This window comes from Leptopilina heterotoma, unplaced genomic scaffold (genome assembly GCF_015476425.1).
Source record: "Leptopilina heterotoma isolate Lh14 unplaced genomic scaffold, ASM1547642v1 Lhet_66, whole genome shotgun sequence".
In the NCBI taxonomy this organism is placed as follows: Eukaryota; Metazoa; Arthropoda; class Insecta; order Hymenoptera; family Figitidae; genus Leptopilina; species Leptopilina heterotoma.
In genome coordinates, this window is record NW_025111153.1 from 851,829 (window position 1) to 879,576 (window position 27,748).

Here is a 27,748-nt window from a genome sequence, read left to right on the forward strand (position 1 = left end):
CTGATTTTTTAATAGTTTTTCTTTTTAGATGTTTTGAATTTTTAAATTAATAACGTCAACGTTTTTTTTTATTGAAAGAAAATTAAAAACATACACAAAAGACTAATTTCAAACTTCAGATAAAATGAATGAAAGAATACGAAGATTATTTTATGTAATTATTTTTAACATTTTTCAGATAAAAAGACCTTACTTTCATGTGAAACCATTAGAGCGATGTCAATTGAAAAATTGGAAAGAATATTTAGATTTTGAAATCAATGAGAAGGATTCCAACAGAATAATTATTCTCTTTGAACGGTGTCTTATTGCATGTGCACTTTATGACGAATTTTGGATGAGGGTAAGTGATTCTTTTCATTTAAAATTATATTCACTTAATTTAAAAAAAGATTTATTCGCAATTAATTTTATTTTTACCCAATTTTTAAATGTTAAGAAAATTTTATTTTCTTTTTAAAATCCTTCAGTTTGTTCGCTATTTGGAGAGCTTGAAGATCGACAATGCCGAGAAAATTCGTGACGTTTACACACGTGCCTGTACAGTTCATCATCCAAAAAAACCAAATCTTCATCTTCAGTGGGCGACTTTTGAAGAAAGTCAGGGAAATTTCGAGAAAGCAGCGGAAATTCTCGAGAATATTGATAATGTTCTTCCAAATATGTTACAAATCGCTTATCGAAGGATAAATCTCGAGAGAAGAAGGGCAGATCTTGAGAAAGCATGCACTCTTTACGAGAGTTATATCGTTAACAGCAAAAATCGTACAATCGCCAATAATATTGCTGTTAAATATGCAAGATTTCTATGTAAAGTCAAAAACGACACTGACAAGGCTGTCAAAGTTTTACTTAAGGTAAGAATGAACAAAATTTTTCTTCAATTATATATTATATATTATTACATTACATTATAATAATCGTAAATTCCCCTTTCCGTTAGCAAATTATCTGCATTCTTTTTTTTTCTTTTGAAAATTAATTTTTGTGGGTTATTGTCATTTTTTTTAATGTCAGAAAAAAACCAAAAATTACTCGTTTTATTCACTTCACAAGATTGACAAAAATTCCATTCCATATTTTTTATTTTCTTACTTTTTCCTAATTTTCATCAAAAATATTTACTTTTTTCTTATCCTACTGCTAATAAATTGAATTCCTGCAACGAAGTTTATTATTCATGAAAGAGTTTTAAATATTTATAAAAAATAATCTAATTCTTGCGAAGAATTTTATAATTAAATTTTTAAATAATTCATTTCTTTCGAATAATTTTATGCAAATTTTAATTTAAATAATTGAATTCTAGAGAAATTTTTATTATTCATGAAAAGAATTCACAGGGTTGCCACAGGTTAGGGGAATCAGGGAAAACTCAGGGAAAGTAAAATTGGTCTGGGAAATCAGGGAAAAGTCAGGGATTTTTAGTAAAAGTAATTGAAAAATAAATTGAATTTTGATGTTTTTTTGTTTGCCTCGTAAACTATGAAATTACCACGAATTTTAATACAAAACCTTCAATTTTTTCTATTTCTGACAATAATTTATTTTCAAATAAACTTAATTTTTCAAAAAGTATCATAAAATTATGACTTAGAAATTATTTAATGAATAACTTTTACAATTTTCATAAATACTAGATTGATAGAAAATTAAATTTTCGAAAAGTTACAAATCATTCCAGAAATTCAAATTATTTTCAAAAATTATAAAATTCTTCGCAGAATTTCAATTATGTTCAAAAATTAAAACAAATTCTCGTCAAAATTCCAATTATCTTTATGAATAATAAAATTCATCATCGAAATTCAATTATTTTTAAAAATTTTAATAAAATTCTTGTCAAAATTTCACAAGAATTCAATTATTTACAAAAATTTTAATAAATTTCTTCGGAAAAATTCAATTATTTTCATAAGCAATAAAATTTTCACAGGAATTCAATTATTTAAAATACAAAATTTCATAAAATTTTTCGAGAAATATCAATTATTTACAAAGATTTTCATAAAATTCGTCGCAAGAATTCAATTATTTAGAAAAAAATTCAACAAAGTTCTTTTCAAGAATTCAATTATTTTTATAAATAATAAAATTCTTCACCGAAATTCAATAATTTTTATAAACTTGAATAAAATTCTAGAAAGAATTAAATTATTTTGAAAAGTAATAAAATTCTTCGCAGAAATTAAATTATGTTTAAAAATTTTTTAAAAATATTTTTGTCAAAATTTCAAATATCTTTATAAATAATAAAATTCTTCATCAAAATTCAATTATTTTTCTAACTTTTAATAAAATTTTTGGCAAAATTTCACAGGAATTCAATTATTTACAAAATTTTAAATAAATTTCTTCGAAATAATTCAATTATTTTCATAAATAATAAATTTTTTACAGGAATTCAATTATTAAAAATAAAAAATTTCATAAAATTTTTCGAAAAATATCAATTTTTAAAAAAGATTTTTATAAAATTCGTGTCGCAAGAATTGAATTAATTAAAAAAAATTTAACACAATTCTTTTCAAGAATTCAATTATTTTTATAAATAATAAAACTGTTCGCAGAAATTCAATTATGATAAAAAAAAATTCTTGTAAAAATTTAAATATCTTTATAAATTATTGGTTAAATTTATTTAAAAAAAATTATTTTTTGTCTTTTACAGGCTGCAGATAAAGACAAGGAAAATCCAAGATTATATCTGCAATTGATAGACTTGGGTCTACAAAGGAATCCAGTGGACACACAAGAAATTGTTGGTTACATGGATATGTTTATCGATAGAGAACATGCGGACTTGGAACAACGAGTTCTTTTTGCTCAACGTAAAGTTGAATTCCTCGAGGACTTTAGTCCCGATATTCAAAAGGTTCTCAAGGCGCACGAACAATTCCAAAAATGTATAAAGCAAGCAAAGGAAAGAAAGAAGGCTAAGAACGACGACAGTAAATCGTAAGTTTTACAAAATATTATTTTAAATTTCTTTTTTCTATTTATTTATTTATTTATTTATTTATTTATTTATTCAAATTTGAAGAAATTGAAATTAATTTGACTTTTTTGTTAATTTAATTTTATTTTTTTGAATTGAACGGAATTTATATTAGAGGTAATTTACATAATTCTGAATTTATTAAAAATATTTATTTCCCTTTAATTATTATTGCATTTCAAAGTGTTAACAATAAACAATTAATAGTATATTGAAAAAAATGCGGTTGAAGATTTAATGAAGAACTAAAAAATTATTTTCACAAAAAGAGTTCATTTATGATATTTAACGAATAAAATTTCAAGACGAGCAGTAAATTTATCGAGGTTGTGTCATTTTACAAGGTCATGTAAATTTATGTCAGACGTAATTTTATAATTTTCTCAAATCGACAAGAATCACAATGTCAAGTAAAATTGAACATTTAGCTTTGTTACTTTTTCAGATATTGTAAATTATATGTTTTATACATACATTTATACATTTAATTAAATTCTTCGCGTGAATTCAATTATTTTCATAAATTAAAAATTTCTTCAAAGGAGTTAACTTTTTATTTTCAGTACTATTTCAATAAAATTTCTTGACGAAATTCAATTATTTTTAAAACATTTTTGTAAAATTCTTTAGAAGACTTTAATTATTTTCAAAAATTTTAATAAAATTATATGCAAGAATTAAATTACTTTAGATTTGAAATTAAAACATAGTTAAAAAATTATTTATTATTATTATTTATTATATAATGATAATCGAGATATTCTGTCCTCACGTGAAATTAGATTCCAAATTGTTTTACAGCTCCAAAAATTTTGACAATTTGTAAAAAGAGGGATTAGTGTTTTAGTGAAATTAATTCCCTTAAAATTTTGACAATAACAACATTTTTACAGGACTATAAAAAATTTATACAAAGTATTCATAATATCAAATTATTAAAAATCTTAAATAGTTTCTTAATTTTTTTTCTCAAATTAAAAAAAATCCATAACTAGAGTTACGGTTGCAATTTTCAGAAATAATCAATTATTTCTGTAATTAAATAATTGAATTCTCGTACAACTTTTTGTTAAGAATTGATTTGAAAAAAAATCAGTTAAAATTTTAGGAAATACTTTAAGAATTGAAAGAATTAAAGTTCTAATTTTTAGAAATAATTAAATTTCAAATAGTTTTACATTGAAAGTATTTTAAAATTTTAATTCCTGGTGGACAAGTAAATAACAATAAGTATTCAAATATTTATTAAACAAAAATTAATGAAATTTAAAAAATTTTATTTAGAAATTCTGAAAAATGAGGTTTTTAAAAAAACGTAATTAAATTTTTTTTGAAAATAGTTGAATTGCCGAAAATAATTTTTAAAAATTGAAAAAATAAGAAATTTTCTCAAATTTTATATTTCAAAGAATTTTATTTTCTTACTTTATGAAATTATTTTTGAAAATATTATTGTATTTTTTGAAAAATTGTAACTGAAAATTTGGAAAATAATTAAATTTTAGAAAAAATGTATGTATTTACATAATTCGATTATCGTTTGAATTCTAATAAGAATTGATTTAATAAAGAATATCATTTAAAATTTTGAAAAATAATTGTACATTAGAAGCGTTATAACAGGAATTTTATGAAATATATTAATTAAATTTTAAAAGGTTTTTTGATTGAAATCTTTTTAACATTTTAATCGCTGTAAAAAACTAATAATGTTTAAATGTTTATTTTAAAAAATATTAAAGTTTTGAATAATTTTATTCAACAGTTATAAAAAATTATTGATTTTTGGAAAAATTACAGTTGCGATTTTTAGAAATAATTAAATTTCAAAAGATTTTACATTGAAATTAATTTGAAATAAATTACAATTATAATAAATAACAATAAGTTTTTAAATATTTGTTTAACAAAAATTATTGAAGTTTTGAATAATTCAAAATGTAGAAATTGTAGAAAAAAATTAGGTTTTTGAAAAATTGTAAATAAAATTTTTCAAAGATAATTTATTGAATTCCCGAAGAAAATTAAAAAATCGAAACAATTAAAAGCTTTGTAAAATTTCATTGCAATAAATTTTATATTAGAAAGAATTTAATGTTATCACTTTTCAACATTGTTTTGAAATATAATCGTATTTTTGAAGAATTATATTTCGAAAAATTATATTTTTTTAAAAATAATTATCAAAAAGAAAGTTATTGTAACTAATAGTAATGGGTCTGAATTGAATAATTGCATGTTTCTTAAAATTCAATTCTCATAAAGAATTTTATCAACAAATTTTTAGGAACACTTTTAGGGGACCATAAAAATTGGTTAAATAAAGATAAAAATATTATTTATTTATACAGGGTTGCCACAAAAATTAAACTTTATTTTTCCCTGATTTCCAAACACAACTTTGACTTTTTCCCTAACCCTAAAGAATATTCTGATTCACTCTAAAAATTATTAGATACTCAAAAAAATGTTTTATTAAATTTATTTACAAATTCCTTCAAAAGTAAAATTATTTGAAAACATCAATAATTTTATTTAAAATAAATATTCAATCATTTTTTTTCATTTTTAACTAAAATTCTACTTTAAATGAATAACATCAATTATTATTATTCAATTAAACTTTTTCAAAAAAATTAATTCTACATAATTGTTAGTTAAATGTACGAAAAACAATAATTTAATTCTACGAGAAACCAATTATTTAAATACAAAAAAAATAATATTGAATGTTTCTTAAAATTTAATTTTTTACGAAGAATTGTATTAACAACTTTTGAAAATATTTAATTTCTTTTAAGGAATTTAATTAAAATTTTAATGAAATTTATTATATTAAAGAATTTTATAACAATTTTAGAAAATAATTGAAAACTTTTTGAAAAATTTTATTAAATTTTTTAAAAATAATTGAATTTCTTCGAAGAATTTTATTACTTTTGAAAAATAATTGGATTCTTGGGATGAATATTGTCTTTTAAAAATAATGTAGATCATAAAAAGTTTGTGTAGATTATAAGAATTTAAAATACAATCAACTTCTAAACATATAATTGAGACTTGACTTCACCAAAATACTAATCTTACAAATTTTATGAAAAATATCATCGATCATAAATTTCAAGATTTGAAACTTTCAAAACAAAAGTTTCCAATTGAAAATTTTTTCAACGGCACTTTGCTAAATTTGGTGTGAATTCATCATTAAAAGATAAAAGAAAAAAATAGGGGATATTTTCAAAATAGGGTACGTTTAGGGGCCAAAACTAAAAAAGGCACTTTTAGGGAAATAAGGGACAGACTGTGAAGCCTGATAATTACATTTTTCGAAGAATTTAATTTAAAATTGTATCAAAAAAAATTGAAATTCTGCAATGAGTTTTATTATTTATGAAAATAATTGAGTTCCTAAAATGAATTTTTGTATTTACGAAAAGAATTGAATCTTTGTAAAAATTTTATTATTTATGTAAATAATTGAATTATTGCGAAGAAATTTATAAAAAAAATTGTAAATAATTGAATTCCGGTGAATTTTTTATTATTTAAATGTTTACGTAGAATTTTATCAATTTTTTTTTTTTAAATAATTGAATTCTTTTGGAAAATTTTATTTAAATAATATATATTGAAAATCATTTTACGGAGGATAATTTTCGAAAACAATTGAAATTTTGCCAAGAATGCAAGAATTGTATGAAAATGTTTGAAAATAATTGAATTTCGAATAATTTTAATATTTCTAAAGATAATTGAAATTTTGACGAGAATTTTTAAAAAAATTTCAACGTAATTGAATTGAATCAACAATGATTTGTATTTAAAATTTTTAGGGATATATCACCACCGAAAAAAATGAAATCTGGCGATCCATCGAACGTACCGCCGCCACCTTCAATCAGCTCGCAATCTTCCTATCAATACAGCAGCGGTCCAAGCGGTCCCTATCAATCTCAACAGCAATTCCAAGGTAGCCAATACGGCAGTCAAAGCGGCTATCAACAGGGATACCAACAGTATCCACCGCCCTCAGATCCAAACTACGCGAATTATCAAAATTGGCAGTACAGCCAAGGTGGACCTCAAGCTTACGGATCTTACAATCAATGGGGATCTTATAATTACTATTAAGGATCTTCTTCATAGTGTTCGTGTCCTTTCATTTATTATTCATTGTACATTCTCTGAGTTTTACATACACAAGTTTACACAGCTGTTTAATATTCAATCCGACAAAACACTTATCCGTAATTTTTTCATCTTATTTTTCATAAAAAAAAAGAGAAAGAGCGAGAGTGAGAGAGAGAGAGAAAGAGAGCGAGAGAAATTAAAAATCCACTTTTTCTATTATTTAGAAAAAAAAATGCAAGAATAGCCAAAAAAAAATTCTATTCGATAAACAATAAAAAATAGAACATTTTCAAATTTGTTAATATTTTTCATTATATTAAATTTACAAATTTACATTTATTAAGAATTTACATTGTTTCGTTTTGATGTATACATTACAATGAAATAAGTTTTTGAAAGATTGGATTTTTTCAGAATATTAATATTGCGACCTTGAAAAACAGTGACATACCGAAAAGAAAAATGTTTTTTTTTTGTTCGAATTGATCAATTTTCTATGGGTGAAAAAAAAGTCGTCAGATGTTTTAAAAAAAAAATTGTCAATGTTTTTTTTTAATTTTTCCTTTCATAAAGAACTTTGACTTAAAAAAAAAAGGTTTTGTTTATTTTTTGCATTAACTATAAATAAAATATTTATTAATCTTAAAAAATTTTCTTTTTATAGAAAAACTTTTTTTGCGACAAAAGTAATTTTTTAAAAAATAAATAATACAGCTTTGTGTGACAAAAGTTTTTATAAAAATTATAAAAATTTTTTTTAAATAAGCCATTTTTTGAAGGTGAAATAAAAATATCCAGTGATTTTGAGACAAAAAAAAAAGAGAAACATTTATTGATTTTGCTTTCCATTACTTATTTAGTTTTATTTCAGAAAATAAAATAACATTTAAATCTTGCAAGATTTATTACAAATTGACGTTTTACAAATGCAAATGAATTACAGATAAAAAATACTCAACAAAAAATAAATATCTATATATTTCGCATAATTTCGCCTTCAATAAAAATAACAAAACACCTGAATATTTTTTTGTTCTTTCATTTTCCTGAACATTTATTAGTATCAAATTTTTAACATATAAAAATTAATATCTTGTAACTTTTATTAAATTTTTGTTCTTATATATTTCCCTCTTAGATTTCTTTCATCTTTTTTGTGTCGTAAAAAAAGTTGATGCAAAAAAAGTGCAAAATTAAAAAAATCAAAGAGGGAAATTTTTAAAGAAAGACTTTTTTTTTGTAAAATCAGTCTTTCTATCAAGAAAACTAGGATTATTTTTTCGACTTGAGAAATAGAAAAATGAAAATTGACATTTTATGTCGTTTTTGTTATGAAATCTAAATATCCTACAATAGTCGAATTTTTTTTAGAATATATTATATTAAGATTAACAATTTTTGAATAAAATTAGAGAGCTTTATATCACTACAAATTTCTTTTTCATTTTTAATGAAAATTGTCGATTATTTGTCATTATAGAGCCAAAATTTCTTTCTATAACTGATAAAGAAATTCTTGTAAGTATTTTATGAGTAGGAGAAAAAAATCTTCAATAAGTCACATATATATTGTTATTGTTAAAAATTAAAAATGATAAAAGTGTGACTTAATTTTGATTTTCTCGTTTACAAGTAAATAAAGACGTTTTTGGAGATTCTTAATTACATGACTACTGAGCTAGAAGCCATTTGATTTAATCCACAGGTACTTCCTCCACGATAAACTCGGTAATATCCTTTTTCACCCCATCGTGGTCCCCAACTGTTCTTTATTTTCCAATAAGGGAGTGTCTTTTTGAAAATTGGATATGCTGAAATTAAAAAAATTAAAATTACATATTTGACAATTGAATATAAAACAATAACTTAAAAATAAATTCAATTAAACTTTTAAAAAAAAACCGAAATATTTTATCCTTTGAAGATGAAAATTAATTTCCGAAACCTCTTCTTCCAATTATTGTTTAAACAATTTTTTCAATAATTATTTAGAAAAATTTTGTAAAACTCCGAAAAGAGAGCGTGTCAAGATTCCTTCATCTTCATTTTCCAAAAAATCCCGAACCAAAATATTCTCTTCTTTTTAAATGAAAAGTCAACCACAAAAACACTTTTTCTCCCACAATGCCATTAACCAAAATTTTAAAATTAAAGGTGAAATAATAATAATAATAATAATAATAATAATAATAATAATAATAATAATAATTTTAATAATAAATCTTCCGATATTTTTGTTTATAAAAAAAATTACTGACAAAAATGTAACCAGTCCTAGTCAAATATTAATAATAAAACAATTTACTTAAAACTACAAATTATAATAATTTATAATAATTAAAGATGGCCCAGTGATAAAATCATTATTATTTTATATTATAAGAATATTGCTACTGTAACTTCTTCAAAATTATTTTCATCATTTCAATTCAATTGTTATTTTCTAGAATTTTCAACCAAAATTCTTCTTTAAATCAATTATTTTTAATAATAAAAATTTTATAATTTTTGAAAAAATTATTCTTTGAGAATTTTTATATCCATTTGTTTACAATTCAATTTTAGGTGAAATTTCAATTATTCGGAAATTCTTCAATTCAAATAATTTTATTTTATTATTTATTATTATTATTATTATTATTTTTTATTATTTATTATTTATTTTATTATTTATTTATTATTTTTATATTTATTTTATTATTTATTTTTTTATTATTTATTTATTTTTTTTTTTTTTTATTATTTTATTTTATTTTATTTTATTTTATTTTATTTTATTTTTATTTTTTTTTTTATTTTACTTCAAATAATTTTCATGAGAAATTAAATATAACATTTTCAAAAAAAAAATAAATCTACAGAATTGTGAATGAAAATTATTATGAAAATAATAATAAAATAATATTTATTATAATAATAATATAATAATAATAATAATAATTATTTTCATAATATTTATTATGAAAATTGTGAATTATGAAAATTCAAATTTTCAAAATTTTAATTTGAAACCTTTTCCAAATTCAATTATTTCTAAAAATTCATGCTGTGAAATTTTTATTATTTATGAAAATAATTAAATTTTTCCGCAGAATTTTATCAATATTTTTTTAAATATTTGAATTTATTTGGGAAATTTTATTAAAATAGTATTTAAAAATCATTGAATAGAAACAAAATATTGAAAATAATTCCAAGAGTTTTATTAAAATTTTTGGAAATAATTGAGTTTTGGAGAAAAATTTTATTATTTTTAAAGATAATTGAAATTTTTACGAGAATTTTTTTTACATTTTTTAACATAATTGAATTGTATTCACAAATTTTTAAATAATTGAATTCTTTCGAAGAAAGAATTAGGAATTAGAAGAATTTAAGAAGAATTTAATTACTCTAGAAAATATTTGAATTTTTGAAATTTTAATAATAAATAAAATAAAAAAATAATAATAATAATAATAATAATAATAATAATAATAATAAATTTTCATAATAAATATTATGAAAATAATAATAATTATTATTATTATATTATTATTATAATAAATATTATTTTATTATTATTTTCATAATAATTTTCATTCACAATTCTGTAGATTTATTTTTTTTAAGAATTTATTAATTTTAAGAATAATTACATTTTTCGAGAAATTCGATTTAAATTGTAATACAAAATAATTGGAATTCAGAGATGAGTTTTATTATTTCTGAAAATAATTGAATTCCTAAGAAGAATTTAATTACTCTAGAAAATATTTGAATTTTTGAAATTTATTGTAATTTCTCCAAAATTAAATTTTTTTAGCATTTTTAAATTAAATTCTTCTATAAATCTATTATTTTTAATAATTTTTGAAAAAGTTCTTTGGAATTTTCAAATCCATTTGTTTACAATTTAATTTTACAAAATTTCGATTAACTAATTCTACAGAATTGTTTGTTTAAAAAATTTTAATTTTCTAAGATTTGAGTTTGAAAACTTTTCAAAATTCAATTATTTCTAAAAATTCAGGATACCTATAATGCTTTTATCAACAAATTTTTAAATAATTAAATTCTTTTGATGAAATTTAATAAAATTTTTACGAATAATTATATTTTTTAAGGAATTCGATTAAAATTGAATAAATAATAACTGAAATTTTGTGATGAGGTTTGAAAATTTTTTTAAAATAGTTATTGAAAATCATTTAAGTGAGGATACAATTTAAATCAAATTTCTCGAAAAATGTAATTATTCTTAAAAATTTTATTGAAATTCGTCGAAAGAATTTAATTATTAAAAAATTTGTGAATACAATTCAATTATATTAAAAAATGTAAAAAAAAATTCTCGTAAAAATTTCAATTATCTTTAAAAATATTAAAATTTTTCTCGAAAATTAAATTATTTCCAAAAATTTTAATAAAACTCTTGAAATTATTTAAGGTTTTTATTTTGTAATATAGATCTAATTGAAGAATTTACGAATAATTGAAATTTTGTAAAATTGAATAATTGTAAACAAATGAATTTGAAAATTCTCAATGAAGAACTTTTTTAAAAATTATTAAAAATAATGGTTTTATAGAAGACTTTTAGTTAAAAACGCTAAAAAAATTTAATTTTTAATAAAAATTGATTTAAAAATGGATTTCAGTTAAAATTTTAGATTATAATTAAATATTAAAAGCATTATATCGTCAATTTTTAGAAATAATTAATTAAAATTCTCGTCAAAATTTCGAATTTCTTTAGAAATAATAAAGTTTTTGTGCAAAATTTCAAATATTTTCAAAATTTTTCCTCACTTCAATGATTTTAAATATCTACTATTTTAATAAAATTTTCCAAAAGAATTCAATTATTTAAGGAAAATTTAATAAATTTCCACGCCAACATTTAATTATTTTTATGAAATAATACAAATTACACAGGAATTCAGTTATTTACAAATTTTTTATAAATTTCTTTGCAATAATTCAATTATTTTCATAAATAATACAATTTTTAAAGGGATTCAATTATTTTCGTAAATAATAAAATTTTTCTTAGGGATTCAATTATATTCATTAAATAATAAACCTCATCGCAAAATTTCAATTATTTTTGATACAATTTTAATCGAATTCCTCGAAAAATGTAATTATTCTTAAAAATTTTATTGAAATTCATGAAAAGAATTCAATTATTTAAAATTTGTGAATACAATTCCATTATGTCCAAAAATGTAAAAAAAATTCTCGAAAAAATTTCACTTATCTTTAAAAATAATAAAATTTTTCTCCAAACTGTTCAATTGAATTTTTTTTTTAAATTATTTCAAGTTTTTATTTTCTAATTGTATATTTAATTGAAGAATTTACGAATAATTGAAATTTCATGTGAAATTGAATTGTGAACAAATGGATCTAAAAATTCTCAAAAAATAACTTTCTCAAAAATTATTAAAAATAATTGATTTAAAGAAGAATTTTAGTTGAAAATTTTAGAAAATAATAAATAATTGAATTAAAATGATGAAAATTTTAAAATATTTGAAAATTTGAATTTTCATACTTTTAACTAATAATTCTGTAGAATTAATTATTTTGAAAAAGTTTAATTGAATTTCTTTTTATAGTTATTTGATGTTTTTATTTTCCAATTTATATTTAATTGAAGAATTTCAGAATAATCGAAATTTTGTAAAATTGAATATTGTAAATTATTAAAAATAATGGATTTATAGAAGAACGCTAAAAAAATTTAATTTTGTTGATAAAATTCTTTCCAAGAATCGAATTTCAAGAAGTTTTTAATTATTCAACAAATTATTTATGTTGGTATTTAATTAAATGAATTCTCGAAAAATTTTTAATAAAAATTGATTTAAAAATGGATTTTAGTTAAAATTTTAGATTTATAATTGAATATTAAAAACAATATAGCTTGAATTTTTAAAAATAATTGAATTTTGAAATTAATTTTTTAGAAAAAGTTTTCGTTTAATTGAATACTGTAAACAATAATGGATTTGAAAATTGTCAAAGAACTTTTTTGAAAATTATTGAAAATAATCGATTTAAAGAAGAATTTTAGTTAAAAATTGTTGAAAATAATAATTGAATTGATAGAATTTTATAGTTATCCAAATTTAATTTATAGTTTTGAGTAAAGTGTTCTCTTATTTGACTCAATTATTTTATAATTATATTTTTGTCAGTAATTAGTCCGTAAAGTCCGTATTTTGAAAATAATAATTTCACTGGTTCGAGGCCTGTACCAGTAAAGAAGAAGTTGTTTATTAAAACCTAAAAAAGTTTTCTCAAAAAATAATTATTAATCGACACATTTAATAATGTATAACTCTGGCGTCAGCAGAAGTTAATTTTTTGAATAAAACTAAATAAAATTGGTAAAACTTACTGTGAACACCATAGCCAACAATGAGAACTCCATGATCTAAATTTTTCGGATTACACAAGAATTTCGGAGGATGTGAGATTCCGCCCATGTAGAATTGCATCGCGTTGGCATTTATTCCAATTGCAATTGGTCCATTTTCAATGAGCCACTGCGCCATTTGTGTCTCATTAGAAGTAATATTCACCGCGGAGGCTACTTGAACCTTGGCCTTGGATTTCTTAAACTGACAAGTCTCCACCTCCGCATCATAGGGATAATCACTCTCAAGCTCCAAACCTCCCAGCGATTCAATTGCTCTGTACGCCGAATCAGGCAATCCACCGTTACAGCCTTCATCCAATTTATCGCAGTCCAACAATTCCTGTTCCGAGAGGGACACTAATTTTCCATGTTTTATTGCGTACTGTCCCTCAATGTTCCCTGTTACCGCAAAGGCCCAACACGATCCACAAGATCCTTGATCCTTCACTTCACTCACCGCTCCCTTTGTCGTCCAATCGAATTCACTCGGCAGCTCGACATCCGGTATTTTCGCCATTGGAAACGGAATTTCGTTTTCATTATGCAGATCTGGTCGGAGGCCTAAATATGTGGAACGGAATTCCTCGTGGCTCAAGTCGGCGAACATTGTCACTCCGTACTCTCCTGTGCCTTGCTCCAGTCTTCTTAATTCATCGATTGTTTTTAAATTCTGCTGAAAGATTTTGAACCGCTTTTGTTTTTCCGAATTGTTCGTGTAAACCTTTTGGAAGCTCTGAACGAAATCCTGAAACATCGTCGACTCCAACTCGAATGTTTCTTGTTCTTTTCTAAGTTCTTCGGACTGTTTCATCATTTTCTGTTGATAGCCTTGACCTTTGAGTCGTCCTTGTCCTTCACCCTGGAATTCATCAGTTGCTTCCTCGACCTTTTGGAACGATTGATCGGAGTTCAGTTTTGTACTTTCCTCTCTAGCTTCTTTGAACATATCGAGCATTTTTTGACTATAGTTCTGACCGCGTAGGGACCTTTTCTTCCTATCGGGACCGCACTTCACATCGACTTGCGGTTTGCCTTTATCCTCCCAAGGCTTGGACCAAATTTCCAAAAGACACTCTTCAGATTCGCCGTCCGTCTTCAAGAGGCAATTCTCCTTTGTCCCCTTCGCACAATTACTTTCGGCGAATTTCACTTTTATTTTGTAGATCGTTCCCGCAACAGTCTGAGCACTGGCGCTTATCACCTCGGCAACCAGCGGCTCATACGATTTCTGTAAATTCTGCGAATACTTCTGCAAACCAAAGTCCGCGTATTTTTTAATTTCCGGATCATTCACATTTTTTGGTCTCTCAGATCCGGGCATATTTTGAGGTACTTCCCTCTTGACTAGTCGCTTCCTTCTCTCGGGACCACATTTGTAGGTTATTTCCGGAGCCTTCTTTGTCCAGGGTTGGGACCAAATTTTAAAAACGCATTCCTCTGATTCGCCATCTGTTTTAAAGAGACAGTTCCCCTTTGTTCCTTTCGCGCAATTACTCTCGCCGAGTTGGGCCCTAATTGTGTAGAGTTGCCCCGAGACGACTTGAACACTGGCACTGATCACTTTCACGACTACTGGTTCGTACGTTTTCTTTAGATTCTGGGAGTAATTGTCTAAAGCCATGTTAACGAAACCTTGAAGATCCGAATCATTGACGTCTAAAGGTTTCGCAGAACCGACTCTTTCCCTGCGCCGTCTACTTTTAGCTTCGGACTCTAAGCACTCCGATTGAATAATCTTCAGGTCCTTTAACGGATTCTTCTCATCGGTCGAGAACTGAACTTTACAAACCTTGATCGGATAGACAATATCCTTGAGGCAGGATCGTTCATCAAAAAAGTCCAGTTCTGCCTCGTTACATGTCGTCGTCGCGACTTTTAGCTTCAGATAAAAATTACCCCCATTTCGCTTTTCTTTTTTAGCGTCTAAAACCTTCATGACAACGTCCTTCATCGAATCTGAATCCTCATCGTCGAGAAGGGTGACGACTTTCCTCGCTAGCTTCTTCTCCAATAGTTCATCGCGAACGTTCACTAAATCCTCTTTTGTATCGCGTCGAACTCGAATTGATTCGGGATTCTCGATTCTTATGGGTTTGATAATTTCCTCCTCGACAGGAATCCGATCATCCTTTGGCGTTGAACTCGGTTCCTTTAGGGGTACATCAAAACCTTCTAAAAAGGCATCGAATTCTTTGACTTTGTCAACAAAACCTTTCGACTTTTCGGGCATATTGCAATCTTTTTTTATCGCAACCTTTTTCGAGGGCTCCTCCACGACAACAGTTTGAACAGTTCCATCATCTCGTTCTATCGTCAGATTCAATCCAGGTGATTCAAAGTACTGATCAATCATTGTTTCATAAGTACTATACTTCCCTTCCTGTGCCACTTGATCATAAAATTCGGTTTTCACTTCCTCTTCTACTTCTTTATTTGGCGATTCGAAAAGTTCGACCGCTGAATTTGGACCAAGACTCACATTCAACTCGTTCTCAAGGGTCGTGCCGGTACAATTGTTCTTCGTAATTCTGAGACTATTCTTCTGCCAAGGTTTCTCCTCGAGAGTCACTTGACACGTTCTGACAGGAATATTTGCATGCAACACACACTGTGATCGTTCCACGTGACTTGTTTTCAAACAGTTTGTTTCTCCTATTTCGAGAAGAAGTTCGTATCGGACAACATTGGCGTTTGGGGGAACGGATCGCGAGACTCTCAGGACTTGAACGACTTTGTGCTTATAATCACCGGCTAATGATTCGTCCATCGAATTGACAATTTGCTCTCCGAAAGCTGCGAGACCTGGAAGATTTGGATTGAGATTGTAGGGACATCCGGGACAGTAGTGCGACTTTGAGGCGGGAACTGCAATGAAAGGACGATCGTTGTGATCAGCGGATGTCTGAACTTCGTGATCGAAACTCAAATTATCCTTCATTTGCTTCTCCAGGGACTCCATCACCTCCTGATCTGTGGGTTGAGTCTCGACATTCGGCGAGAATACCGGAGGAGGCACATAGGGATCGAGATTCAAACAGAGAATTGAGGAATAATTGATGACAGTGGATCCTTGGTCGTCTTGCTTGATTTCGATGCTGCATGTTTCGGGCATACATGTCTCTTCTTTACAAACTGGATCAAGTTTCAGGACAAGTTGATAGATTACGAAGGGCGGCTCGAACTGTAATAAACATAGAATCTTCAATGTTTTTAAATTCAATATTTAAACTTTAAAACAAAAATAACGAAAATAAACAGTGAAATAGGGGACTGAAAATTAAAAAATAGGGGACACTTTTAGGGGACCATAAAAATTGGTTAAATAAAGATGAAAATATCATTTATTTATACAGGGTTGCCACAAAAATTTAACTTTATTTTTCCCTGATTTCCAAACACAACTTTAACTTATTCCCTGACCCTAAAGAATATTCTGATTTAATCTAAAAATTATTAGACATCAATTATTATTCAATTAAACATTTTCAAAAAAATTAATTCTTCAGAATTGTTAGTTAAAAGTACGAAAAACAATAATTTAATTCTACGAGAAATCAATTATTTAATAGGTACAAAAATAAATAATATTGAATGTTTCTTAAAATTTAATTTTTACAAAGAATTGTATTAACAACTTTTGAAAAAATTTAATTAAAAATTTAATGAAATTTATTATATTAAAGAATTTTATAACAATTTTTGAAAATAATTGAAAACTTTTTGAAGAATTTTATTAAATTTTTAAAAAATAATTGACTTCTTGAGAAGAATTTTTAAAAAAATTTTGACAATAATTTAATTCATGAGAAGAATTTCCCTATCTATTTATAAAGATAATTTAATTCTTGACGAGAATTTTTAAAAAATTTTGAAAATAATTTAATTTCTGCAAAGTATTTTATTATTTTTTAGAAGGATTGAATTCTTGTGATGAATATTCATATTTATATAAATAATTGAATTTTGAAAAAGAATTTTATTAAAATTCCTTAGAATAATTGATTTTATGGGAAGAATTTATGCGATTTTGTTGTTTATCAAGCTAATTGAATTTTTTTGCAAAATTACTTAAAAATTTTTGAAAATAATTGATTTTCTTGCGACGATTTAAATGTTATTTATGAAAATATTTGAATTATTGCAACGAATTTCATTGTTTTATTGAATAATTGAATGTTTCTTAAAATTGAATTCTTTCCACAAGTTTTAATAAAATTTTTAATAATAATTGCATTTTTCAAGGAATTTATTTAAAATTGTATTAAAAATATTTGAAATTCTGCGATGAAAATAATTGAATTCGTAAATGAAATTTTATTATTTATGAAAATAATTGAATATTTTCGTAGAACTGTATCAACAAGTTTTTTCTATTATTAAATCTGTTGATAAATTTTATGAAAATAGTAAATATTTAAAAACATTGAATTACGAAAAACTTTTGAAAATAATTGAAATTTTGTAAAGAATTTAATTTAAACTTTTGAAAATAATTGAATTTTTGGCGAAAAATTTTGCTATTTGTATATATAATTGAATTCTTGACGAGATATTCATTAAAATTTATAAAAATAATTGAATTCGTGCAAAGTAGGTATTTTATTAAATTTTGTTTAAATAATTGAAATTTTGCCAAGAATTTAATTAAAATTTTTGACAATAATTGAATTCTTGTGATGAATTTTGATATTTATCAAAATAATTGAATTTTGGAAAAGAATTTCATTAAAAATCCTTAAAATAATTGATTTTATGGGAAGAATTTTGTTGGTTATCAAGATAATTGAATTCTTTTGCAGAATTACTTAAAAATTATTGAAAATAATTGATTTCCTGCGACGAAAAAAATAGGGGAAATTTTCAAAATAGGATACGTTTAGGGACCAAAAGTAAAAAAAGGGAACTTTTAGGGAAATAGGGGACAGACTGAGAAGCCTGAAGAAGTCTAAGACAAAAAATACAAAATAAATGAAATCCAAAAAAACAAAAAAAAAATAGTTTCACTTTGGACTTATTTTTTGTCTTGGTCAAAAAGTTCAAAGAAATTAAAAATCCAATGAAAATAATTGAAATATAAAAATTTAAATGGTTGCCTTGAATTAAATTGTCCTTTTTTTTGAGTTGCTCATTTCAATGACTGTGAATCGAAAGTAGGTAAACTTAACATTTTAAATTTCTGAAAATAATTCAATTAATCGAGTAATTTTAATGAAATTATATATTGAAAAAAATATTTGAATTTTCATAAAGAATTTTATCAAAATTGTTGAAAATAATTGTATTTCTTGGAATAATTGTTTTCAAAATATTATAGAATAATTGAAATTTTTCTAGAAATTTTTTTATTTATGAAAATAATTGAATTTTTGTGAAGAATTGTATTATTTATGTAAATTATAGCGTAAAAAGTAAAAACGTGGCTTTTTTACATGTTTCATTATTTTTTTTGGTTTTTTTGTACTTTGGACTTTTTTTCTTGGATTTTTCGATCTGGACTTTTTGGACTGTTTTTTTGTTCTGTAATCGAAAACATCAATAACTTCTTTTCCTTCTTTTTTAAAGAAATATTTACTCATTATTTTTCCATTGCGGAATTAAGATTTGCAAAATTTTCAAATTCAAATCCTTTTTGAAATTTAACAACTTAAAAGAATATTATTATAACACATGAAGAGTAAAATGAAAATTCAAAAAGGCTCAAAATATTTTCTGACTGAATTTATTTTTTAACCACAAAAAATTACCTTAAAAATAATTTTGTGGAACATTTTTAATTTATTTTCTTGATATAGTTAAAAATATCGATGCGAATGGGAATTTAATAGATTTAATCTTTTAAATAAAAAATTTTGAATTGTATATTTTAATTTAAAAACCTGATAGTAAACGATGAAATTAGAAAAACAAATGTCGAATTTAAATTTCTTAATTATTACACTTACATGTAAATTAACGAATAGACAACACTTAGTATTCAATATATTAAATTCAACAAGTTTCCATAATTACCTGTAAGACATATTTTTAAAAGCAAATATGTATTAAGATTAATAATAAGCCAATGACTAACCAAAAAATAAGTTTTTATAAATTTACAAATTAAAATTTATTAAAAATAAATGATTAACAAATAAAAAAATGTATACCAAAGCCTATTTGAAAAATTTTTTCCTTTTTTTTCATGAAAGAATTTATTAATAAATAAACGTAATCCAATAATACATCTTTAACACAGTAGGGTAAAATAATGATTTCTTCTTCTATTCGCGAGTAAACATTTGATTTTTGAATCTTTATTTTGTTTCTTTTTTTTTTATTTAAATGGAAATATGTATACCTATCAAGGCCTTAGAAAGTAAGTGCGTAGATTTGGGATGTTCTATTGACAAACAATTTTATCTTTGAATAAATAATTAGATTACTCAAGCAATTTTAGTATGTTTTATCATTTACTAATTAAAAAACATAAATCACTGATAACCCTCATTTATTTTAATCGTATTTTATCAGTAATTGATTTCTTTTAACTACGTTGCTATAAGCTATACATACAAATTTTATTGAGAATTAGCCAATAACAGGAAAATCAATTTTAAGGAGTAAATCAATATCTTTTTAGATTCATAAATTCTAAACTCTTCTTCATTTAATTTTATTGTATTTTGTTTAATAATTATTGTAAAATTTAATTATTAATAAATTAATTCAATAAAAATTTCTAAAAATTTCAGGGAACATTTAAAATTAAATTTTTATTTAAATAATTTTTTGCATCACAAAAATTAAATTTTATATTTATTTAGAATTTACATAAAAGGAAATTTACATAAATGAAAAACTATACTTGTTTTGCTGTTCAGAAACGGATATAATTAAATTTCAATGAAAAGAAAAATAAATTAACTTTGTATAGAGTATGGTGTGAGTAAAAAGTGTTATAACTGTCTTTTATTTATAAATAAAACATGTTTATGAAGACGATGTGAAAATTGCAAGAAAATTATTATCGCTCCAGCGAATGAAAATTGTAAAACAAATTTTTCTTCATTTTTGTAATCTTATCTCTTTTACAATTAGTCTACTTCTTAATCTTCATTTCAATTTCTAGAATTCACCCAATTAATAATAATAATAATAATAATAATAATAATAATAATAATAATATAAATAATAATAATAATGAAATGTGAATTATTATTTGTTCATTAATTAATTACAATATAGTTCTTTAATTTAAGTAAATGAAATAAACACAGTAAAAATAATAATTAATATAAAAAATCGTATGAAAAATTATTTTTCAAGTTTTATAAAAATTGTTAAACGCGGTTAAATTTTTTCGTTGTCTATTAAAAAGGTAAAATTCCTATAAATTTGAATATACGAATATCAAAAAATGGTATGGTAAGCAAAATTGTGAATTTAAAACGATTTTTTGTCCCTGGCATACTTAAATTCATTATTTATTTTAATTCCATCCCTGAACTAAGTATTCATTACAATATTGAACAAAAATTCAACATTTCGTCTTTCTCGATGTATAATACATCTCTAATTTTATGAGCAAGTCATCAAAGACTGAATAAATCCATTTTTTTTTAATTTTCTTAAAGACGATTTTAGGCCTGGGATCGACTTTAACGAACAAAAAAAGTCGAAAAAGTAATAATAATAATAAAAAATAAAATATTTAAATACTTCTTATTTCTTTTTTAACCAGGAAATAAAATTTAAAAAATTTCAAATTCTGAAATTTAATAATTTCTAAAAATTAAAACTATAACCCTTACAAGAATTCAATTATTTTCTACAATTTTTTACTAAACTTCTTTTTAAAGATATTAAGGTAGAATATATTCAAAAATTTTAATAAATAAATTCGTATAATTATTAACTATTTAAAAATATTTCTAAATATGTAATTTTTGAAAGATGCAATAGTTTTACAATTATATAACAATTAAAAATTTTTTTTAAAAAATTGAAATTTGATAAAATCTTTTTAAAAAATAATTTAAATTTAGTAAAATCTTTGAAAAATAATTAACATTTGCCATGAATTTTAATTAAATTCCTTAAAATAATTAAATTTGGCAAATGTTTTATTAAAATTCCTGAAAATAATTGAATTTTGCAATAAATTTTTTAAAAATTCCTGAAAATTGGATTTAGACATAAATTTTATTAAAATTCATGAAAATAATTGAATTTTGTAACGTATTTTAATAAAATTCCCTAAAATAATTAAATTTTGCAAAAAAATTTATTAAACAAATAAATAATTGAGTTTTTAAAAAATATTTAAAAAAATAATCAAATTTTTGATGAATTTTAATTATAAATAATATCTCAGAAATTCTAAAATAGTAAATTTTAAAAAATTTTAAATTACTTTGTCAGAGAATTACTTTTTTCAAAACTATTTTAATATTTTCATTATTTATCGAATTTACACTTGAAGATTATTCATTAAAATTTTTAAAAATTAAATTATTTCCAAAATTTTCAATAAAAATTCTATAATAGTTAATTTTCAAAAATTATAATAAAATATTTGAAAAAAAGGATTTATTTTCAATTAATTTTACTAAATTTTAATTATTCAAAATCTTTTTAATTATGTATATTTCAAAAATTTAATTAGAAAAAATTTTCAAAAATAATTTTCGAAAGATTTATCTACAGCTATTTTTTATACTGCGCGTAAAAATCGAAAAAAGTTGCAGCATTTTATACTAAAAATATTGTATTTTGTCGCAAAATTTGAAAGAAAAGTCGAAAAAGTCGCAATTTTTTAAAATAAGTCGATAAAAGTCGAAAAAATCATAATATCCGAGGCCTGCGATTTTTTTATATTTTTGTTTATTATAATATAGAAATTACAGTTAGAAAAAAATTTTCAAAACTTAATTTATCAGGTTTTTGTTAAATTGATCTAAAGAACAATTTATACTGAATTCAAGTTTACAACAAATATGAAATTAAACTGTATATGAAAGTATTTATTATAAAATAGAACCTGTCGGAAGGCAATTTGATTTCTCATGTTTTTTTACATTAACAGGGTGTCTACTATTTTCGTTCAACAAAATTTCCAGTTTTTTCCCCGCTTTTAACCGGGAAAAATTAGGACAAACCTCATTCTTCCCGGTTTGTTTTTTCATCAAATTTAAACTTATTTAATTTCAAACATAAATAAATCTACGAATGGCTTAAAAAATTGTTATTAGAGTTTTTACGAATAATGAAATTCTTTTGACGATTTTCTTTAATTTTTTTTTTTTTTTTTTGAAAATAATATTTTTTTTATTAATTTTAATCAAAAATTTGGAAAATAATTGAATTAAACAAAGAATTTTTCAATTTTTAAAAATAATCTTGTCTGTTTATAATTATAATTGAAAATTTGATTAATTCAATTTTATTAAAATGTATTGATAATTTGATACTAATTGAATTTCTGCAAAGAATTTTACTATTCATAAAAGTAATTGAATCCTTCTAAAGAATTTTATTATTTATGAAAATAATTAAATGTTTGCGTAGAATTTTATTAAAATTTTTGAAAATAATTCAATTATGTAGAACAACTTAATTATTTATAAAAATAATTGAAATTTTGAGGAGAATTAAAAAATTTTTTTAAACATAATTGAATTTCTGCGAAGAATTTTATTACTTTTAAAAATAATTGAATTGTTTTTTTTAGAATTTTATGAAAATTTATGAAAATAATTGAATTCTTGTGAAGAATTTTTGTTAAAAATAATATTCAAAAGAATATAGTAAGTCTGACGAATTTTTCAATTTATGGAAATAATTGAATTCTTGAGAAGAATTTTTTTACAGTTTCTAGAAATAATTGAATTCTTTCGACGAATTTTAATAAAATTTTTAAGAATAATTACATTTTTCGAGGAATTCGTTTAAAATTCTGTTAAAAATAATTGAAATTCTGCAATGAGTTTTACTATTTATGAAAATAATTGAATATATTGCGAGGAAATTTTTAAAAATAAAATTATAATTACGGTGACTAACTTCCCTTGATTATTTTCGAAAAATTCAAATAACATTCTTTAAAAGAAATTAATTATTTTTAATAGAATATGTAAAGAAATTTCAATTATTTCAAAAATTTTCAATTATTTGTTTATAAAAATTCAATTATCTTGAAACAACAGAATTGAAAAATTTCATAATCTTATTTTTTAGAATTTTTATAAAACTTTGCGAAAATTTAATTTTATTAAAAAAATTTAAGTGTGTATCTTTTTTTAAGTTAACTAATAAAAATTTTAATTATTAATTTTCACACTAAGAAACAAATCTAAAAAATGAACTAATAAAATAATAAACATGAACTAATATGAAAAATAAATTTATATTTCTGCAAAATCTGTTAATAAATCCGTTATTGCCATAATCAAGGTTATAAACCTACATGAAACCATAGGTAGATTTTTAAACAATCGTTAGATTTACATCAAAATTAAAACCGCTGCCAAGTTGCATCTTTTCGTAACTCTCTTTGTATTCATTTCACGAACACTTCGCTTCCTCATAGAGATGATAATAATAATAGAAATATAATTATTAGTTAAAGAAATAATATAAAATTTTTCTATTTTTTCATTGAAAGTTGAGTATTATTTTTTTTAATTTTGATTTTATAATTATATATATATATGTATATATATATATATTTGTTAAGTAATACTGATTAAAAACAAACAACTTTTCAATGACATTGTTTCCAAGACGTTTGACCTTTTTTTGATATTAATTACACTAATTTTATAAAAAAGAATAACTTTTCATAAATATATTAAAAAACGATTAAATCTTGGTCCAAACAATTTATTTTAATTATTCTATAAGATGGTTAATAATAGTTTAATAGTTAAGGAAAAGTTTAAAAATAAAAAAATTTAGAAAATTATATTTCCGACAATTTTTAATTTTTAAAATACCAATAATTTGGTAATTTCTTATCGAATTAGGTTCAAAATTTAGTCAATCGAAGCATTTTTTAGCAAGTTAGTTATATGATACTTTTAAAAGTATGTGCTTATAAATTTTTTAACAAAATTTTCAAAAAAAGTCTTATTTTTCAAAATTTTAGATTTTTAAAAGTTTAATAACTTCGGCTAACATGGACGAAAAATGTTCAATAAGTGGTCAATTATAATTTAAAATTTTAAGTGAAATTAATTTTTTAATCAATTTTTATTAGAAAATTTCCCGAGAATTCAATTATTTAAATACAAAAAATAAATGCAATTTTCTATCATTTTATTTAAAATTGTATAAAAAATAATTGAAATTCAGCGATAAGTTTTGTTATTTATGAAAATAATTGAATTCTGAAGAAAAATATTATTATTTATGAAAATAATTAATTTCTTGTGAAGAATTTTATTCAAATTTTTTTAAATAATTGAATTTTTCAGAATTTTTAAAAACTTTTTAAAAATAATTAAATTTTATTAAAAAATTGAAAATAATTGAAATCTGACAAAGAATTTTAAAAAAAAATTTTAAATAATTGAATTCCTGTGAAAATGTTTATTTTTGAAAAGAATTTTATTAAAATTTCTTAAATAATTGAATTGTTTCGAAGAATTTTTATTTTTTACGAAAATAATTAAATTGTTTCGAAAATTTTTACAAAGATTTTTGCCAATAATTGTATTCCTAGGAAGAATGTTGTATTTTACGAAAATAATTGTATTCTATGACCAATTTTATTATAATTTTTCAAATTTATAAAGCATTTTATCAATTTTTTTTTTAAATTATTGAATTCTCAAGAAAAATTTTATTATTTATGAAAATAATTGATTTCTTGCGAAGAATTTTATTCAAATTTTTTTAAATAGGTAATTGAATTCCCATAAAAAAAATGTATTATCTGTGCAAATAATTGAATTGTATATAGGAAAATTTTATTAAAATTGCAATTTTATTAACTAAATCTTGTAAAGAATTTTATCAAAATTTTTTAAAATAATAGAACTTTTAAAATAATTTTATTTAAATTTTTCGAAATAATTGAATTTCTTAGAACTATTTTTGTCAATTCTCTGAATTGAAAAATTAAAAATAATTGAATTGGTGCGAAGAAATTTATAAAAAATTGGTAAGTAATTGAATTCCTGTTAAAATTTTATTAAAATTTTGTTTAAATAATAGAATTCTTTTGGAAAATTTTATGAAATTAGTAGATATTAAAAATAATTGAAATTTTGACAAGAATTTTATTAAAATTTTTCAAAATAATTGAATTAAGGAGAAGAATTTTATATTATTTATAAAGATAATTAGATAACAGCGATAAATATACTAAAGATTCTAATTAGCATATGAGTAATATTCTCCAGAAACAAGGTTCATAATTTTGAAAAAAGGAATTATATTTTCTTTCTAAATAACCTCTGTCATTATTGATTTTAAATGAGAAAAAGACGAGTATTGAGATAATGAATATAATAAGATATCAATAATTAAAATTTAAAAATGAGATTTTCCATTATGAGAATACTTTATAGTTTATAATCTATCGAGGTCAATGAGACATTTGAGAATCTCGTATCAATGTACATACATCATAAATGAGGAAGCAAAAATTGAGTTGCATTCCGACAGGTTCTACTGTAATGTTTAACTTGCAGAATTGCAATTATAGTAATTTCTTATGTGATGTGAATATAAAGAACATTTTTTTAATTTAATTCAAGTTCATTTTAATTATCTTGGAAATACAAATAAGTAATTTAAATTAATTTCTATAAATAGAACATTTTCTCATATATTGAATCTTAGAGAGAAAAATAAAAATTAATTAGTTTTTTTCAATAAAAATCGAATGTCTTTTATTTTGTTTTAAAACTCTTTTGTTTAATTATCTCTTAAATAAAAGTGACTAAACTGTGACAAAACCATTGTTAGGTACATTGAATAGAAAAAATTCCTATTAATTCAAACACTGTACAAATATTAACAAGTACTTGTAATTATTAAAAAAAAATTATTAAAACAGAACGTAATATAAAATGTATAAAATTAAATATTTATTAAATAAGTGAATTTAAAAAAAAATGTTAATGAATTAAATTAAAAAGAATAAATAATTTCCATGATTTTTAAATAAAAATTTATCTTTCAAGAAAGCAAATGGAAATTACGTTGTTTTATTTTAAAACAACGAAAACGTAGAAAGTGGGATTATTAAAAATGACGTATTTTCTTTTAACTGTTTTTTTACCTATGAAAAGAGAAAAAAAACTGTAAAATTGAAATTAATTTAGATTTTCAAATAACTCGCGAAACTATAAAAATATGTAGGTATGTACATTCTTTTAGCATCTGATATTGACTGAAAGGAATAACAAATGAAAAAAAAGTAAATAAAATTTGTTCGCAAAAAATGTATATATAGGTTATGTATTACAGAAAAGTTTAAAATAAATTCATGACTTACTGTCTTTTGAGCACTGATGAGCTCAGCTTTTTTGTAAACACGGTGATTCGGAGAATTCACATTTAAAGAAATCAAAGCACTTTCAACAAGTTGATCAGAAATACTTGATAAAGGAATATTGGCAGGTGTCGATAATAGGCCTTGCAATAACAACAAAACATAGAAAAGGATTGAAAACGTAAAATTCCGCAGAGCGGACATTTTTTCCGTTTTGCCTTCCACAGACAAGAGACAACTGAGGAGCTGTTTAACTGCGGCAAAATGAACAAAAACGAAATCTGCTGATAAACTGAAATTGCGTTGCGCTGTGAGCAAAATATTCACTTTATTCACGTAGGCTAGGTTTGGTTAGGTTATTATAAGTTGAGAATTTTAGTTGAATGTGGAAGCGGGAATCTCAGAGAAATTAACAACAATTATTTGCACGTAATATTACCTGAATTCTGTATTTGTATTTGTAACTTCTTATAAAATTTGTGTTAAGATTTATTAAAATAAGTATTGCTGTTTTATACTCTTTGGGTTTTTTTTTAAATACGGGTAGTTTTTGGGGGTAGAAAAGTGTTAATAATTTTTGTTTCTTTATTCTAGATTCTTTATTAATTAAAACCAATAACAGTTCCGTTTATTGAACTGTGACAAAAAAAATTTTTTTTTACATTAAAACTATAAATAAACAAAAAAATTGTTTAAACCTGTTAAAAAAAGTATTTTTATTTTAAAGTAT

General features: G+C 22.5%; 2 protein-coding genes across 2 annotated transcripts in view; one reads left to right on the plus strand and one right to left on the minus strand.

The window, feature by feature from the left end:
• Positions 1-7,584, plus strand: part of LOC122510102 (pre-mRNA-processing factor 39-like) — a 53,421-nt gene extending 45,837 nt beyond the window's left edge. Inside the window, exons 10-13 of the mRNA XM_043624515.1 lie at positions 179-343; positions 471-857; positions 2,672-2,958; positions 6,832-7,584. Coding sequence (XP_043480450.1) covers positions 179-343; positions 471-857; positions 2,672-2,958; positions 6,832-7,129 — 1,137 coding nt within the window. The 3' untranslated portion in view covers positions 7,130-7,584. The remainder of the gene's footprint in view (positions 1-178; positions 344-470; positions 858-2,671; positions 2,959-6,831) is intronic.
• A 430-nt stretch (positions 7,585-8,014) lies between these two features.
• LOC122510104 lies at positions 8,015-27,354 on the minus strand. The gene is made up of 3 exons (XM_043624518.1): positions 27,022-27,354; positions 13,518-16,719; positions 8,015-8,940 (listed from the first exon to the last, which is right to left on the minus strand). The coding sequence occupies exons 1-3, from the start codon at positions 27,220-27,222 to the stop codon at positions 8,792-8,794; spliced, it is 3,552 nt and encodes a 1,183-aa protein (XP_043480453.1). The 5' UTR covers positions 27,223-27,354; the 3' UTR covers positions 8,015-8,791.
• Positions 27,355-27,748: the final 394 nt, after the last annotated feature.